At 39.8% G+C, this 18952-nt stretch overlaps 1 protein-coding gene across 1 annotated transcript; it reads right to left on the bottom strand.

The window, feature by feature from the left end:
• Positions 1-5154: 5154 nt before the first annotated feature.
• Positions 5155-17833, bottom strand: LOC120797713. Its single transcript, XM_040141560.1, has 22 exons — positions 17478-17833; positions 17182-17296; positions 16962-17058; positions 16116-16231; positions 15893-15963; positions 14811-14936; positions 14630-14725; positions 13949-14077; positions 13727-13855; positions 13555-13595; positions 12631-12665; positions 10984-11089; positions 9324-9445; positions 8944-9014; positions 8722-8847; positions 8287-8382; positions 8017-8148; positions 7801-7929; positions 7636-7673; positions 7507-7547; positions 6183-7406; positions 5155-5192 (listed from the first exon to the last, which is right to left on the bottom strand). The coding sequence occupies exons 2-22, from the start codon at positions 17237-17239 to the stop codon at positions 5155-5157; spliced, it is 3021 nt and encodes a 1006-aa protein (XP_039997494.1). The 5' UTR covers positions 17240-17296; positions 17478-17833.
• Between the last annotated feature and the right edge of the window lie 1119 nt (positions 17834-18952).

The raw sequence follows: 18952 nt of genomic DNA, 5'->3' as shown, positions 1-18952 counted from the left end.
ATTTTTAAGGGGGGGAAGGGTGGAGGTAAAAATGTTATATGGGGATAATAATAATGATATGTGATAAAACTATTAAAGGACATCCTTAGGTTGCCAGGCGTATATGCATATACACTGTTCCCAGGTGGGAACCGTCCATACAACAGATAATTACAAATATACACTCAGTTGGCAGTTTATTAGGTACACCTAGCTCAATCTAATGCAGTCTAAGACAACAGTCCTGCAATAAATCCTTGCTCTTGTTCTTAGGCCCCTATTGACCTCCACAATACGTGGCACTTTCATTGTTTCCCCGGGCACCCAGAAACCAACCAGTACTCCAGAGCTGAAATTCTTCGGTCGATCAGTCGATTAAAAGAAAATTAAGAAATCTGATAAATCTGATAAAACACAGCTCTAAAACAACAGAGCAACAAATATAAACAAAAACAATTCAGGTCTTAAAACTATATTTTGACACAGAGTCCCTCTACAAGACCTATGCCACAAGATGGAGGATGGAGGGAACAGCCATAGTTGATACTCAATTGCCCACTTCTCCCAGTTGGTAATCCAGGCTTTGCTGTAATAAAGCATCCAGACTCTCAGCAGGACAAAGTGAGATTAAGGGAATTATCTGAGAAACAGCAAAACGAGCATTAATGACTCAAGTTATGTAATATCTTCATAGATTCTTCTTTTTGTTGTAAAAGTTAAGATATTCACAGGGTCAGTGATTTATAAAGCTTTGACATTTAATCTGGGTGTTCCCCCTCTCTCTCTCTACCATGAAAGAAAGAAGATCTTCTTTGGTACTACATGCTGTATGTAAGCTTTCTTTAAGTACACTAACTTTTGTGTTTGATTTTACTGCAAACACTCATGTACTTTGTCCTAGGTCAAATGTAATGTATGCCTTTTATTTTTAGAGATTTATTTGCATTGTTTTTGCATTGTGGTACTTTTAATTCAATGATGTGATGACTTTTGCATAAAGCAATTATTATGGTAAATCAGTTCCTGGTTTGTTTATGTGATGTGGAGCAGTGTTTCTTTCCACCTTCAGATGGAGCCACGCTACAACTGGACGACGGTCCTCGTTCCAAACCCCAGCCGGCCAACCAGCCCACGGCTCATCCTCCGTGAGGTCCCAGCACCAGCCTCGCACAGTGGCTCCTCACATTCATCCCCTCGCTCTGCCCATAGCTTCACCTCTCGCTCCTCTTCTATCTCCTCCTCTGGCTCCTCCTCTTGGTCTTCCTCTAGATCCTCCTCTAACTTTTTCACTAGAGTTTACCCTAGTTCCCCCCCAGAGCCCCCCCCCCCCAGAGTCAGAAGAGGAAAACTGGGCTCTTGTTGGATCCGGGAAACCGACCAAGATCATCCTTAAAAACCTGCAGAGGGCGAGCTCCTTCAAGCAACCTCAGTGCCTTAGTGAGCCTTGGGGAGCGTGTCCCCTTGAAAAACCTGAGTGATCCAGTGAGCCTGGGTTGTTTCGGGAAAGGCCTGAGCCAGAGTGGGTGAAGAACGTGAGGCTTTTTTATGGAGAGCAGAAAACCGTTTGATGCCTGGGGGCGCAAGAGAGTCGCCGAACCTGTGGCTACGTCTCCAGGTAAGAGCTTTGTCCATCAACCTGAATTTGAATTCAGTTTCCTTTATTGATTTGCATTAATGTGAACTGAATTTCTTTTAATTTCTTTTAATTCATTTGAACTGAATTTATTTGAATTGAATTACTTTGTTGTGAATTTCTTTGAACTCCTTTGAACTGCTTTGAATTTCCTTGAATTTAATTGATTTGAATTGAGTTGAATCAACTGATTTGAATGAAACTGATTTATATTACATATACATTACCACACTAAGCATTGAGCATGAACTGCAGTGAACAAGGGGAAACACCTTATAATTCAGGTTCGCACCAGTTATGATGACCACATCTGGCTGCCAGTCTCTCACAAACAAAACACATAGTTGATTAAGTTTTACCAGACAGATGTTTCTATTAAGGGGTAAGATTTCAGATCTTCAAAACCACAGAAATGTGTAAGATGCAGCAATGGTGCACTTCTATTACCCAAATAACACCGTTTTCTCTTTTTAATCCCATCAAGTGGCCCACCGGTTAGACAGCAAACAGAGGGTTGTCCTGAGGTATTCTGAACTGTTAAATGTGAATAAAATCTCACTGCAGTCGTCTACGCTGACTGCAACAAGACTTTATTTATTTTTTTATTTTGTTACTTTCACTTTCTCTTTTGTAGTTACAAGTAATCACGTGAATTCAGGTTGGTTGGTCTGGATTGCCTGCCTCTATATTCCTATTTCATTTTATTTACTGTTAAGCAGTAATACGCTGCTGACAACCTGGGTTTATGTTCTTATTTGTGGAGTACGGTACTGCTTTTATTATTGCATCGTTTTGAATTTGCAGGTAAAAACCCCAACAATTTCAAAAAACAATATTCTACTGTATTTCAAAAATACTATAATAAAATCAATAAATGTTTTTATTTTCAATAGGATTGATAAATTGTTTATTATCAGCATTTTAGAAGAGAAACAATTTGAAAGAGCCATTAAACAAACACTGGTCACACTATAAACACTGGTTCAAAGTTTAGGTATTTTCCAATTCATTTCAGTGACCACAACAACACTGATAACAAAAGATTGTTGTTTTGCAAGAATGAAGGCAACCGTCCTCCCCTGACGTAGGATCTCCTTCATAAGCACGAAAAAAACCCCTTCAACTCTCATAGCTTTGAGTACATTGAACGTGAAGGGTGCCTCAAACACAAAAAAAAATGTGCGAGGGTTCAGTCAGAGTGCACTGCCTGACGGATAGCATGTGGCGAATAAACCTGACCAACACCAAGGAGCAGATGCAGGACGTGACCGTGCGGCAGCTGAGGAAGAAGCTAGTTAAGGAAATGTGCAACAGCCAAGGTAATAAATATTCTTAAAACAGATCAAATGAAAAAACTACAGTGCCACGAGCTGACACTTAAACCTCAAAAATTAAACAATGCACTTTCACAAATGTCTTGAAATAATCATTTTTGTATGTAGCTGATGTATAACTAGAGTACACAGAATTTTCCATATGATCAGCCCCTGAAGGAGCACTGTGAAGTTCTCATGTAGTTTTTTTGTAGTTTTTTCTATCACCAACATCTTCCGAGTATATTTTCTCCTTGAACCGAAAGTGGCTTTGAATTATTTCATAACTCACTTCTATCAGCGATTTTCCACTATAGCCTGCTATCCTGTTTAGCTGCATTCAAGCCTCTGTGTAACTTTCTACGTGCAACTTAACAACAACAATAATAATAGTAGGCCTTAACGTTGCTCAGTAGTACAGAACTTATTTCCCAGTCGAGGTTACATGGTCAGCTTACAATTAAATCTGAGCTTACATTTTAAGTGATATGAATGTTCGCCTTTCATGTAAGTCCTGCGCATATTCTGATTCTCTATCCCCCTCTCTCTCTTCTCTACTGTATGTCTGTGTAGAGCAGAGTGGAAATGTGCTGCTGTACTTCCAGGACAAGAAGCTGGACAGCGACTCCACCCGGCTGACTGAATATGGAATCCAGCCCGAGTCTGTCATCCACTTGGTCATGAGGGTTCATGGAGGATAGATGGCCTGAGAGAGAGCGACAGAAACCATTATTGTCTCCTCCTGCTTCTGCTGTTTTAATCTGTGAATTTGATTCTGATATAAATCCCGCTCTAAAAAAAATAAACTGGGGAAATAAAATGTCACTTGGTCTTTTCTTGACTATCATTTCAGCGACAACAACACTTTGTGAATTTGGATTAAAAAACATTTTCAAACGTTGGTTCTTTTAGGCTACTACACAGAAATGCACTGAAACTACTGGACAAATGCATACGTGTCCAAAATTTGTGAAGCAGTTGTGAAGCTTTTCATTGGCATAGATCTCTACGACGGAGCTGAGCAGCTCACGCAGACACACGGACTTAATGCTCCAGTCAAGTGGCACAATAAGACAAATTACTCAAATAACACAGTTTTCTCTTTTTAATCCCATCAAGTGGCCCACCGGTTAGACAGCAAACACCGGGTGTCCTGAGGTATTCTGAAGTGTTAATTGTGAATGAAATCTCACTGCAGTCGTCTACGCTGACTGCAACAAGACTTTATTTATTTTTTTATTTTGTTACTTTCACTTTCTCCTTTGTAGTTACAAGTAATCACGTGAATTCAGGTTGGTTGGTCTGGATTGCCTGCCTCTATATTCCTATTTCATTTTATTTACTGTTAAGCAGTAATACGCTGCTGACAACCTGGGTTTATGTTCTTATTTGTGGAGTACGGTACTGCTTTTATTATTGCATCGTTTTGAATATAGCTCATAAGAGCTATATTGACCTATATTGGCTTTTGTACTGTGAATGTCTGTTCAGAATGTCACAGCAATCCATCTGACATATTTGAGATATTTCGGTTTGGACTACGAAACTGGTTTATTTTCCAAGTTCTGTCTATCTAGTTTCTACTCACCAAATCAATTACTGACATCTAGAAACGCCCTTGTAACACCATGTTCCCAGACCTCAGCAACAGCTAGGTGAGTACATTGTTATTATTACTTATAGAAAAAAAGGCCAACACTACAAAAATAAGATTCAATTTGCAAAAAAGAAAAATTGATGAGGTAATGAAAAGTATACTTGATTTGTAATAGATGTGCTAAAACAGGCAAATACTCTGGTATAGCCCTTTAACTAGACAATAATGACAAGAAGAAGTGTTCTATTTTCTTTCCTGGGACACCGAAGGATGCACTGTTCTTCTAAGACCATGACAAGACTGCAGCAAACTATATTCAAAAAGCCTTTATGTGTCCTGTGTGTGTTATATAAAACACAGCAAAGACAAACAAAAAAGGATCAAAATGTTTAATATTGAATTCAAAGTTAACTGTGATGTTGTACTGGACTACATTTTATTTAGAGGTGTTTCTATTTTTTTGTCTTTCCCATACATTCGTAAGGAAGGGAGAATATTAAAAACACTCCTGTTCTGTTAACTGCAGCCCAGGACGGGGCCCGGTCGCCCCTCAGACCTCCTACAGAGGTCACCGTGGCCACAGTGGTCTGCTTCACCGCTGCTGTGTGTCTCCTGGCCGCACCCATTGTGTCTTACAGGAAATGTCGCTCCTGCAGGGTCAGGATCCGAACTGTCCCCGAGGACCACAGTCATCTCTAAAAAGATGACGCTTTCTGGGTTGAGAGACTGGAATAAACTGTAACTTTGACAGCTTTTCTTCCCCTCAGTAACATATGTTAAGGCCAAATTATCATTTTAATGTGAAACAGAAAGAATTCATTCAAACAAATACTAGGCTACAAAGTACAACGTGATAAAAGTCAAATAAAAATCAAATACCCATATAAAGGTTTACATTTGAAATTTATTTTCTCACAAATTAAATGTTACATTCAGTAGCATCTATTCATATAGCTCTGAACAATTTAACAAGAAAATGCAATACTGCTAAGTATCAAAAAGCATCAATTACAAATTAAAAATACAACATTGTTGATCACCACAATGAGATGCAGCCCTGCATAATAACAATATGTGTTATCCTGGACAAGGATATACTTTGTCTCATTCTGACTGAAATCTGGTCTGCATTTTTGTTAATCAGAAAACAAGAAAAACACAGAAGAGTTTTGTTCTGTATCGTTTATTCTTTTTCTTGGTTGCTTACCTTCTCACTCTTTTTTTTTTCTCATCTGCACCGTTTTTCTTACTTTTATGCGACACATCTCTGTTCGAATTTTTTTGGCATTTGATAAAACTGCAGTATTTGTTCCACTTCTCACACCCCCACTCGATCTTTTGTTACTGTGTGTCTTCGACTCAGGCACTTTGACAAATTGTTCTGTATATCTGTTCCTGGATCCGATTTGCTTTCAGTACTCCCTTCATTATTTACCTGACTCTTAATGCTATCTTGTGAGGTTTCCCTCACACTTTCAATTATTACAATCTTTGGATCACTACTTCTTTCAATACTACTTGTGGTTCTCTTAACCTCTTCCTCATTGATCTTTATATTATATTCTTGACTGCTTTGAGCCACTTCCACCTTCCACTGTAACTTCCTTATATCCAGTTCTTTGTTTTGGTTGAGAAATGCCCACTTTCGTCTTTCTAATACCGCCATCGCCCTGGTTCTCTGCCAGTCTTCCTGCCATTCCTGCTTGTGTAAAAGAGCGGTCCTGTCTGATTCGATATTCAACACGTCTCTGTCTTTCCTGCCTGTCACTGACTTCCGGTTTAACATCATGATGAATATCTGGTCTCCTCCGTCTAACAACGTCTCTTCCTGCATTGGCATAGTCCTGATCCTTCACTCTCTCTCTAGGTTGAGTTTCTGGAAAGAACTGTCCTCTCTTTTCTGCCTGGTCATCAGCTCCTGCCTTTCCTCTCTCCTCAGCATCCTTCATTAATTTCCCCTCATCTTCCTCTGGTTTTTTGATGTGAGCATCTTGAAGATAACCCCACCCTTCCCTCTTTCCCTCATTACACTCCCGATTGTTGTATGGTTTGCTCTGCCTGACATCAGCTCCATTATCCCAATCCTCTGCTTTACAGATGAAGTTAGATGATAGACTGCTGTGTTGCTTTGGTTGAGAATTGCCCACTTTCGTCCTTCTAATACCGCCATCGCCCTGGTTCTCTGCCAGTCTTCCTGCCATTCCTGCTTGTGTAAAAGAGCGGTCCTGTCTGATTCGATATTCAACACGTCTCTGTCTTTCCTGCCTGTCACTGACTTCCGGTTTAACATCATGATGAACATCTGGTCTCCTCCGTCTAACAACGTCTCTTCCTGCATTGGCATAGTCCTGATCCTTCACTCTCTCTCTAGGTTGAGTTTCTGGAAAGAACTGTCCTCTCTTTTCTGCCTGGTCATCAGCTCCTGCCTTTCCTCTCTCCTCAGCATCCTTCATTAATTTCCCCTCATCTTCCTCTGGTTTTTTGATGTGAGCATCTTGAAGATAACCCCACCCTTCCCTCTTTCCCTCATTACACTCCCGATTGTTGTATGGTCTGCTCTGCCTGACATCAGCTCCATTATCCCAATCCTCTGCTTTACAGATGAAGTTAGATGATAGACTGCTGTGTTGCTTTGGTTGAGAATTGCCCACTTTCGTCCTTCTAATACCGCCATCGCCCTGGTTCTCTGCCAGTCTTCCTGCCATTCCTGCTTGTACAGCCTCTGCAGTCTCATTACCCACGTCTGCTATCTCCCCGCCCTCCTCTCCCTCTCTAATCTGATCAACATCTTGACACTGGTTATTGTTGTCATTGGTAGCAGGTGAGAAATCTCCACTGATGGACAAGTCCCTGATGTCTGGAGCACGAGTATCTGCGACACAGGCTAGAAAGTAGAATTCAAATTAATTCAAGCAGAGTACCAAATAATTTGGTGCAGACATCCACGCAACACTTGAGTGAAATTGTCAGTGTATGCCTCTTACTTTTCTTTTTCTTGTAAAAAAGAAGATAAGCTCTGCGGGATCTAGTGAGAGAAATGTGAAAAGAAAGAAAGGTAATATTCATATTCAGCAAAAGATAAGGTGGGGATGAAAAGACAGACTAAAACGTACATATCAGCGTTGTCCAACTGGAATGGCTTGTAATCATGCTGTTGATGAAAACAATAAATAAGCATTAGATGATGAATACTTTTTATACATTCTAACAGGTAACTTTACGAGAAAGTGCTGAACGACTGATTTTTTTTGGACAACAACACTGAAGAAAAGTCTTACCAGTGTGACACTGGAATCATTGAAACTATACCATCTCTCATCATCCTGGGACTTGATTTCTGCTGTGTAATGTCCCCCTCTAAGATCACCAGAGTGATCCACAACCGCATACAGTTCATATGTCTGATTCTGATCACCAAAGGAAAAATGTCATTAGCATGAATAATGAAAAAGAAATGTCTTATGATAAAATGCTAAAATATTCAGTATATATACCTCTGGGATCTGTAGAATGTCCGGAATACCTACAACATTGTTTCTTTTGACATGTCTCATGTAACGGTAGTCAAACTCAAACCTCTTCAGCAGCAGCATCAGAATATCCGGATGATCCTTTATTACACATTGCTGAATGGAGAAAAAAAAAAAGGACCCCGACACGTGTCATCTTACAATTCCCTTACAACATCAGAAACTCGTAATTCTATCATTGCAAAATGTAGCGTAAACGTAGTCAAATGAGCAAGATGTTTTCTTTTTACTCACAACAGTAGCGTCAGTTTTGGCATCACACTCGTCACAGAACAGCTGGTTATCGCCACTGATGTCTGAGGCTTTGAAAAACTCCGTAATGCCATTAACCTGAAAAATGCATCTGTGTCACGTGCCTCTGAAATTATCTCTGTAGCCTGTGTTCAATTGTATTCATATTTATTTAGATGAAATGTTTTGAGGATAACCATTCCCTGTTATCCATGGAAAGTTTAACTAGCTGTACTATCTAGCACATACAGCAGGTGTCAACCAATACATGCAGTGTTTTCTAGTTTTTGTTACATCACAAATGCTCCTGTTGGTACATTTTTCAGTCTGTTGATGAGATTTCTGACCAAAGTCTAGTAAGACATCAAAACTGAGTCCACCAACTGTCTCCTGGCAAAAGAAAAGTGCTGTGAAGATTGCGCGTTGCTAGATCCTTACCACACTATAGGTTTGTCTGTGCGCATTCACCAGTGCAAGAGGAAGATGCCAAAATGCCCCATCTGTGACAGTGACGGTACCACATGTAGAACATTTGGTCTGGTGTGTCAACTGTCCACGGAAGATCTGAAAGCATAGTACCACAAACACAGGTTAGAAAAAAAAGTGTTATTTTATTCATTAACCTTACACAATCCCCCGTAATACCGATGAGGTCCTTACCCGTGATGCCCTAGGACTGGTCAGGGTTAAAATCTTCTCAAAGTACTCGGCAGCATCATGTTGTTCATACACTGTGGGGTGGTGGTTGTAGTGGTGGTTTTGGGGGGGTAATAAAGGGTAATATGACCATATTTATTTTTGGATCAAAGTATCTATTATTAGGTAAAAATAAGTACATAAAAACACTCACACTTGATTAATAACAGGTTTATCAGATATTCTCTATCTGTGGGTCTTAAATGACTACTGTATATGTTAACACTTGTATTGCACAGGACACAGAATTGAATCACATACTCATATCCACAAAAAGTAGGACTGGTCTCTTGACATTTTCTACTCAAAGGCTACATGTTGTTCTACGTGCCAACATACTGTACCGTCCACGATGCCAAGCTTCGTTGTGATTTTACAGGGGACTGCTGTTTGTTTCCTTAAGTCATCAAACAAGGCTTTAAGATGACAATCAAAAAACTCGGTGTCAGGATTTTCACAGGTGTAGCTAAAGTAGGTGAACACATAGTGGTCAGTGATACAAAGGTGCACTGCTGCCTCAAGGAAACTTAAATGCATTATACAGTGTCAAGAAAAAGTAAGTGAACCCTTTGGAATTATCTCCATTTACATATAAATTTTTCTTAAAATGTTTTCAGATCTTCATCTAAGTTACAATTATGAACAAAAACAATCTATTTTAATGAATAACTGTATTGTTCTTGACCATACTGAATACACCATTCAAACACTCACAGTGTAGGTTGGAAAAACTATGTGGACCCCTCGGTTAATGAAGAGATCGTAAGAGATCGTAAGAAGACTTGCGATCAAGAATTGTTGATCTGCATGAAGCTGGAAAGGGTCACAAAGTCCTCTCACAGAGTTTAGATATTCATCGGTCCACAGTCAGCAAACTGTCTATAAATAGAGATGATTTAGTTTTGTGGCTACTCTCCCTAAATGTGGGTTTCCAGCTGACTCCAAAGGCACAACGCAGAATGATCAATGAGGTGAAAAAGAACCTCAGAGCGACAGCTAAAGGCTTAAAGGAATCATGGAGCTGGTTAAAATCTCTGTTCATGAGTCTACCATACGCCAATCATGGTGCATGGCTGCATGGAGCATGGTGCCCATGGCAGGACAGGACAAGGAAGCTGCTGCTCTCCACAAAAAAAGAAACATCACTGCATGCCTGAAGTTTGCCAAAGAGCACCTTTACACTCCACAACACTACTGGGAAATTTTTTTGTGGATTGATGACACTAAAGTCGAATTGTTTGGGGAAAACATGCAGCACTCCCTTTGGCGTAAAAAAAAGGCATTGTGTACCAACATGAAAACATCATCCCAACAGTAAGGTACGGTGAAGGGAACATCATGATTCGGGGCTTCTTTGCTGCATCCAGGCCTGAAGCGCTCACCATCATCGAGGGGAAAATCAATTCCCAAGTTTATCAAGTTTTATCAATCATTGCTGTACACCAGCTGAAGCTCAGTAGAAGTTGGGTGACTCAGCAGGACAACGACCCAAAACAACAAAGTAAGTCTACTGCAGAATGACTTCAAACAAAGAAAACCCACCTCCTGAAGTGGCTGAGTCCGAGCCCAGACCTTAACCCAGTAGAGATGCTGTGGAATGAGCCCACAGAGCCGTTCACAACAGACACTTTAAGACTATGGCTGATCCTAAAGCAGTTCTGTGAGGACGAATGGTCCAAAATCCTCCTGAACATTGTGTAGGTCTGATCTGCCGCTATTGGAAGCTCTTGTTCGAGGGCATTGCTGCCAAAGGAGGTTCGACCACTTATCAAATCCAACAGTACACTTACTTTTTCCAATGTGAAGCTTCAATGAGTGTGTTCAGTAAACACACGACAGAATTTATTTGTTTGTGTTTTATAATCTTAAACACATCGTGTTTGTCTATACTTAGACTTAGATGAAGATTGGATCACATTTATGACCAGTTAATGAAGAAAACCAGGTCGTTCCAAAGGTTTCACATTACTTGCCACTGTACGGCTCCAGAGTTGGGTAACAAACCTTTCCACAGCCTCTCTGAAGTCCTTGGTCATGAACAGCACCTGCAGCACGCTGTTCAAGTAACACGTTGCTCCCTGGTTAAACAAGCCATGGTACTTTATATGAGCTGTTGGGAGGAGAATATTATGAACGTAAACATGCCAAACTGTCGTCATAATAACGTTATCATGGATGATCGACCGGTCTGGACCTGCGCATCTTACCTGGAGACCTGCGAAACCAGAAACTCATCTTGAATCATTTTATTTCCAACTCTTCTTTACGTTTGCCGTCAGTTGCAAACGACTTGCACAAAGGATCTTGGACTGTGAAACGAATTCCACTGAAGAAGCAGAAGAAGATTCACACTTCTCTCCATCCTCTGAGAAATGTAGCGGAATACTTTCTCTTTCACTTGCGGCAGCGTTGCATTCAGAGTGTGTCGGAAATATTTCACGTTTTTCTTTTTAATTAAAAGCCGGTTCACGTGACTAACGCGTAAACTAACAAATAATATGAACTGTGAAATGATTGCATGGAGAGGGATTTAGGAAATAGATCATAAGACACATCTAATAGATGTCTAACCCATTTGACATTCTTGTTGTCTTACTAAAAGCTGCGGTAATTAAACCATTTACCGCTTCTATAGTGTAAACACAAAATTTATTTAAATTATTAAAGCATTTATTAACAGGGAGCAACCATTTTGATATATTATGGTTATATTTGCAAATTTAAAACAATGCAATAACAGAAAATGAAAGTTTAAAGAAACAAAAAACAGTCTCGGTGCACAGTGGGGCACAGATTCGCATATCCATGAGTTGTTTAATGATTTAAAGGTTTTCCAGAGTTTTTCCATATTTCGATTTTGATGCTGGAGCATCACTATCTGTAGGATATCGGCCTAGGCCCTAATGCTCATGCAGCTATAGTTGACCTCACCTTACCTTTTTTCTAAATTTGAAAATACTGTCCGTTAACTACAATCAATAATATCAACAATTTGTATTAATATATCTTGTATATAATACTATATACATATTTATGAAAAAATGTTACTATTATTATCATTATCCTACCACTTTGTGAGAGACATTTTGAGTGCTTAACTTTTGAGTCCTCATATTAAATTTTCTGCATACGGTACAGTACAGTAGCTCATGAGTGCTCAGAGACGAGCTCCTGCTTCATCCCCTGCAGTGAGGGTGTAGCTCGCAGACAGGCCTCCGTACTTTACAGAAACAAAGACCCCATGCATTCTGGTACTGTATTGGTGATGCATGCTGGCAGCCTTCCGCTAGATGTTTCCTGTTCCGTATCTTCTTTTCATTCAAGGGCTTGAAGTTTTCCCCTCCGCTGCAACTTTCATCCTTCAGTTGATGAGGAGGAACCAGAGCCTCTCCTCTCTCTGCCTTGCCGTGTCTTCCTTAAGCCTTGACATCAGAATGTACAAAGTGAGCTTCCTGGTCGACTTCATCAGTTTTTTTCAGGATGTCTGCTCACTTTGAAGAGGAAGTGGGGAGGTTTCTTAACTTAGCCTGCTGTGATGATTTAAAAATCCAGAGCGCTAAGTACTTAAAACCCCCAAACATACTTAATTACAGTATAACAGAAAATAAATCTATTAACTAAGAAGTGGATGTGGTACATGCGCAAACTTACCCTTCCTGTACATGAGAAGGTATGCTGTATGGGACCTGGTTGGATAGGAAAAAATGTTTCAACAGCAAAAACACAAAATCAAAAAGTGAGGCACATAAACCCCAGTTGCAACACTAAAGATTGTACAGCTGCGCTAAAAAGTCCCAGGGTCCGATCGTGAGTAAAGGGTTCAGTATGCTTGAAACAAACCAGTTTGTGTGCAGTGTTGTTTGGCCGCCTGATCTTTCTCCAAAAACTGTGTGTTTTGTGCCTAGTTTCTTTGTAGTCTCAGCACAACGAGTAAAAAGCAGGATGAGAACCCAGACGAGACATTCTCTCCTGGAGGGCATTCATGGTGTTGTACTCGGTGGCACACAGGAAAAGCGACAGAAACTTGTATGAAGAATGAAACGGGGCTAAAGGCCTACAGCTGCTGTATGCTAGTGGCTCTGTGAGGCTGCACCTAGGCACAGCAGTTCTTTGAGCTGTATGCTAGCATCAGCTTTCTCACATGCTCACAAAATCATCACGCTTACTCCAAATGTGTGTGCCAAAGTTCATGCCAATCCACCCTAAAGCTGTCGAGATATTTAGGTCAGGACCAGAGTGGTCGACTGACCAGCCAACCATCGGTGCCATTCCTAGAGTCACACCGCTAGAATCGCTCATAAAACGTTTCAGAGAAAAGCTGCACCCTCACACCTTCGCACAACCGGCGAATTGCTGTGTAAAGTGGTAGTGAACAGGACTGACTGAATCACTGGACACAGCCCCCTTTAGTCCAACTGGGGAAACGTCAGGGGGGTTAAGACGCTGTGAAGGTGATCTGACAAGTATTTCATTTGAAGTGTATTGAGGCCCTAACAATGTACATGTGAAGCTTTTTGAATGACACCATGACGACTAAATGGCACTCATTTCTGATTAAATAAGGGCAACATTTACCGAACAGAAGTGCTTCCAGCTCCAAACAGAGGTTGTTGGACCTGTAGAAATGAAAAATAATATTACAGTAAATCATTAAGTGTTGTTAAACTTTATGTTCTTGTGTGTTTAACTGCGTGAGGATTTGTGACACAAGACTACTATTGGATACAGGAAGAATTAGCCTCCTCACCCTCTCAACAATGTCATCATTGAAGCGATACCACTCCCCATTTTCAAAAGATTTGATATCTGCAGTATAATGACCTCCTGTGAGATTACCAAAGTGGTTGACTAACGCGTAGAGGTCATATGTGCATTGCTGAAGAGAGAGAAGCAGAAGAAAGTCACAACATCTCAGAAATGTTAAGATAAAATCATTGGCTGCTGAAAAATATATTTAAAAAAACCACACCTCAATGTTCAAAGTTTGGGGCACATCCACTCTGCAGTGAAGCTTGACATAACGCCTGTGCTTGTGGTCAAAAGAGAACCGCTTCAGCAGGAGGGTCAGAATCTTCGGATTTTGTGTTAGTTCAAAGTCCTAAACCACATAACAAAAATAATGTATGAAGAGACACTCAATATAGCACTTCGGAGGACACATTTAATTGCCTTGCACCATGGAAACAAGTTTTTGGGTTAACATACAGTATAAAACAACGGCACATTTTTATAGGGCTTCTTCAGTTTCAGCGTTATGAAGAGAAATGATACCAAACAACATCTTGAAAGATCAGAAAAGTTTATTGTAGCTGAGGGTTGGTAAGAAGTGTGCACTTAATTATCAATTATCCATTCACTTCTAATACCTATTGTGTAACTATCTGCCCATTTTTCCACACAATAATTTCAGTGCCTTAAAAAAAAAAAAATATATATATATATATATATATATATATATGAGAACTATGATTTAATATTATTTTTATGCAGTCTTTATTTCTAATTCTATGTACTTATATTTTGAGGCCTGGTGATAAATAAGATATGTTTATATGTAACTTAAAAGAAAAAAATCAACTGCATGAACACGACGTGGTCACAAAATCTCCCACTGTACTAAAGACTTCAAAAGATCGAATTTATTACTCACAATATCTGCATCTTGCTTTTTATCGCAAGAACTGCAATACATCTTGTTGTCGCCGCAGGCTTTTTCTCCTTTAAAAAATGCCTTCAACCCTCTCTCCTGTAAACAGAGTAAATTATGTAATAATTAAAGTTTTTCTATTCTCCCTTGATGAAAAAAAATGACTCCAGATAAAGCACACTACCACACTGTAGGTTTGACGACACGAATCTTCAACTGTAAGTGGCAGAATCCAAAAGAAGCTCCTGGAGTCGTTCGAGTCCTTGCACTTGACACATGTGGTTTTGTGATTCAGCTGTCCCTTGAATATCTACACACAAAGGTACAGCAGAGGTTCAATTAGTGCTGTGTAGCCTGGTTAAGTAGATATTAAATAGAGCATTAGTATCAAATACATTCGCCTGTACTCCTGAATGCTCATAATCCAGAGCTGTAATCTGTTGAGCCTTATCAGAGGTGAAAAGTACATTTACGCAAGTGCTGTCGATAAGTACAAATTTGAGGTATCTGTACTTTAGTATTTCCATTTCATGACACTTTATACTACTACTCAACTACATATCAGATGGAAATATTGTACTTTTTACTGCTCTGCACTTCATCTGACAACTATTGTTACTTTACAAATTAAGTTTATACATACAAAACAGATGAGGAACTTTTAAAATATGATGTATTGTAAGTTAAACTACTCAACATTATATACGATTACGAGCCTAAACGATTAGTCGATTAATGATTTACTATATAAGTCAAGGATCAAAAAAACGAATCAGCAAATTAATCAGCGACTGTTTGTTATAACTAATCAATCATCTAAAAAATGCCAGACAGTTTCATGGTTTCAGCTTCTCAATTAAGGGGTTGATCAAGAAAATAGCCAGCAATCCATAATGAAAATGATCATTAGATGCAGCCCTAAATGAAATAGTTAAACATTTTCTCCACTTCAACCCAACACAAAAGTAAAATGCTGCTTAAACATAATACATGAGTAATAATAATTCAATTGTATACAATATAAAAGTATACTACCTATATTGCCTCCAGTTTTTTTGTCTCTTTATTTCCACTGCACCTTTGCCATGCACTAATATTTTTTACATCATTTGTCCGTTTTTAGTTGTGTCAAGACTACGAGTGCAAATTTAGCGGCTGAGCTAACCCCAGCACGTGTTCTTAAATGTCAGTGTTGATTAACCCGCACTGTCCCCTAAGCATAAATAAATGAATGAATGAATGAATGAATGAATGAATGAATCCTACCTTGGATGCCTCTGTGCTGCTTAAGCACAGGATCTTCTCAAAATACTCAGCGGCATCACTCTGCTTGTATACTGAAAGTCACGAACAAAAACAAGATTTTCTCGCTGTCAGATATCATCATCATCATCATCAACATATATGCTGCCTCTCTGAGTCAGTACAAGGCTCAAGAGTTCGCAGGACTTCAACACACAGGCACCTACAGCTGCAGTGAAATACTCACCATCTGTGATGCCCAGTTTTTTTGTGATGTTATGTGTTTTAGCCAAACTTCTCTCTAGCTCATCGAACAGTTTTCCCAGGACTGTGTCGATGCCTGCTGAATCTTCACGGCGGCATCTGTGGCACAGCGAGACGTACATGTGGCTTCCTTAAATGTGTAACCGATGAAGCAAATTCACATTATGAGCAAATTCAGATTTAGAACAACATTCTGTTCATGTGAACTAGACTGATTTCATATCCTATCCTGGAGTCCTTTCTGTCGACCACTGACATTTTGGTAAAAAAAACGCTGATTGGCTGTCTTGCTGACAGTTAGGTGAGAAGATCACAGCCACTCTCACGTCCGTACGGTAAATATGAAGCGGGAGCAGCCATTTTTAACCAACATCTTGTTTGTTTCATCTGTATGAAAAACAAATTATTAAAATTACAATTCAGCTTTTTGCAGGGGATTACGTGCCAGACTATTTCTAGGGTGGAACCAGTTAACTTCCTGTAGTCTCAACTGGTTGCCTAGCAACTGGTCCTTGCCAAGAAACAGGCACATAATCCCCGGCAACAGCATAAAACGTGATTTTTCTTACACTTAGGTTTATGTGGATTAGTGACCTTTAAGGGTCTCGGTAGGTGGATTTTGTTACCTTAAGACGGAGCCAGGCTACTTGTTTCCCAGTTTCCGGCCTTAATGCTAAGATAAGCTAACCAGCTGGCGGCTGTCACTTCATACAGGGAAACAATTCCGTTAATATACTGAAAAGAGCTAGGAAACAACTCTTCTGATTTCCGTTTGGTTTGACCGGAGTAAAAACATAAAGACAACCCTGGCGAAGCTGAGGTTACAAACCGTCTTATTTCCTCCCGGAAGTCGTTGGTCATAAAAAGCACCTGAAGCACGCAGTTCAAATAGCACGTCAGACCCGGACTGCTCAGGCCGTGGTAATCTAAAGACACAACGGTCAAAGTGAATAACTGAACCGTGGGAGAACAACTGGCACGTTATGATCAATTTTAGAAATCTGTAAGCCACATGCTTGTGGCAAGCATTGTCTGTTTATGTCACGTACCCGAGATGGTTAAGTCGTCTAGTTTCTTTCTTAACACTTTTATTAGCTCATGATTCATAGTGACGTCCCCCGAGGTGTCGACATTTTTACATTATTGAATTTATATGAATTGAACCTGTTAAAACACATCAGATACAGCAGAAGTTAAGTGATAGCACGCATTCACAAGTTACAAACAAACATTTACATACGTTTTTTTTTTTTTTTCTTTTAGCAATGGAATAACCTACAAAATAGAAGGTCAATCATTAAGGCAATAGTTTGGTATTTTTGAAGAAACTTTATTTTACACTCACAAAAACGCGTAGGTCCAAATTACCATTATTGTTTGTATGTATTTAGAAATTGAGAGCAAAATTCAGTCAGTCACAGGTATGAAGTGAAGTGGAGAGGACATTACTTTAATGGTACATGTAATCTAGTTTGGATTCTCCGTAACAGTAGGTCGTTACAAAAATCAGAATAAGGTAGTAGATCGATTCCAATTTCAAATGGCAACGACGGGATTAAACTGAAAAGGATCAGAGACAGCAGCAAGTGATTTCACAAACACGTGACGGGGAACCGGTAAACGCAGCCGTTAGTGTTTTGGGGTCACGGAGCCTCTCAATTCTCCATTTCCCCGCGCCGCAAAACGAGACTTTAAAAAAAAAAAGACAAAGAAATAAGCTACAATAGGACAATAATAAACCCACGTGCACACTATAACTCCTTCGGTCCGATAAGACACGGGAGCACTCACCGTGCGGCCCTGGTCTGGCGACCCGACGGACGCCTGCAAACTTTCACTTTCGCAGAGGGAGGAGGCTCGCGGCCGAGGCTACGCGCGAGCCCTGCAGACTCCACCCGCAAGTACTGAAGCGTTGAATTCGAGCTCGGTCATCTCCCTGACTCCGTGCAGTTTTAGGTGCGGATGTAGAGTTAAAGAGGAAGTTATAAAAAAAAAAACAAAATAAAAAATAGCAAGACAGAGACAAGCTGTCACGCCAGGCTAAGACATAACATCTCTACTCACACATCTACTTTTCATGTGTCAAGTATGAAGATTGGGGAAGTTTTTAATTCTTCACCAGGCTTCATCTCTTCTCCTGAATTAGAATTGACAATTGACATTTTGTGAAAAGAGAGATGAGCATAGCCTGCTCTCTGTGTATTACAGTATTACTTCAAATATTTAGGAGTTAAAACTCTATTAAAGTGCATATTTGATTGTGCATTTTGCTTGGTTGATAGTGGCAACAGTCTTTATCAATTTCATCAGTAATATTTTCTTAATAAGTCTACAAATAGGTGTGCAAAATGCACATGACTTCAACCTTATGGTGGGATTCACTTAAATAAGTTTACCAAGGTGTTTCTCGTACTCTTCCCACTTACATCTATGTCAACTTGAACCGGCTGGAAATTCCCCTAAGTGGCAGTTCAGTGAGACGGTTTTAATGATTTCAGCTCAGTCGTGCTGATAAAATCTGCTGATAGCCATGATTTAGCTTAGGTATTTAAGCATTAAGTCTGTAAATTACTTAGATATTACTCTAAATTACACTTTTCACTAATCATAATGCCAGGAGTGTGGCAGCGTGAGTCTTTTTTCCACCTAGGGGAATCACAATGAGTGATCTGGGACAGGAACAGGTATAGAAGAAATACAACCCACTGGATACCACCCTGAAGTTTGTTGACAGGAGGGTTGATTGATTGATTGTGATCTTTCCATTTAAGTATCATTAGTTTCATTTTCTTTTCATGAGCTGTTGAATTGTATAGTAAT

This window comes from Xiphias gladius, chromosome 12 (genome assembly GCF_016859285.1).
Source record: "Xiphias gladius isolate SHS-SW01 ecotype Sanya breed wild chromosome 12, ASM1685928v1, whole genome shotgun sequence".
In the NCBI taxonomy this organism is placed as follows: Eukaryota; Metazoa; Chordata; class Actinopteri; order Istiophoriformes; family Xiphiidae; genus Xiphias; species Xiphias gladius.
The sequence above is the reverse complement of the archived record's forward strand: the minus strand, read 5'-3'. Positions and strand labels throughout refer to the sequence as shown.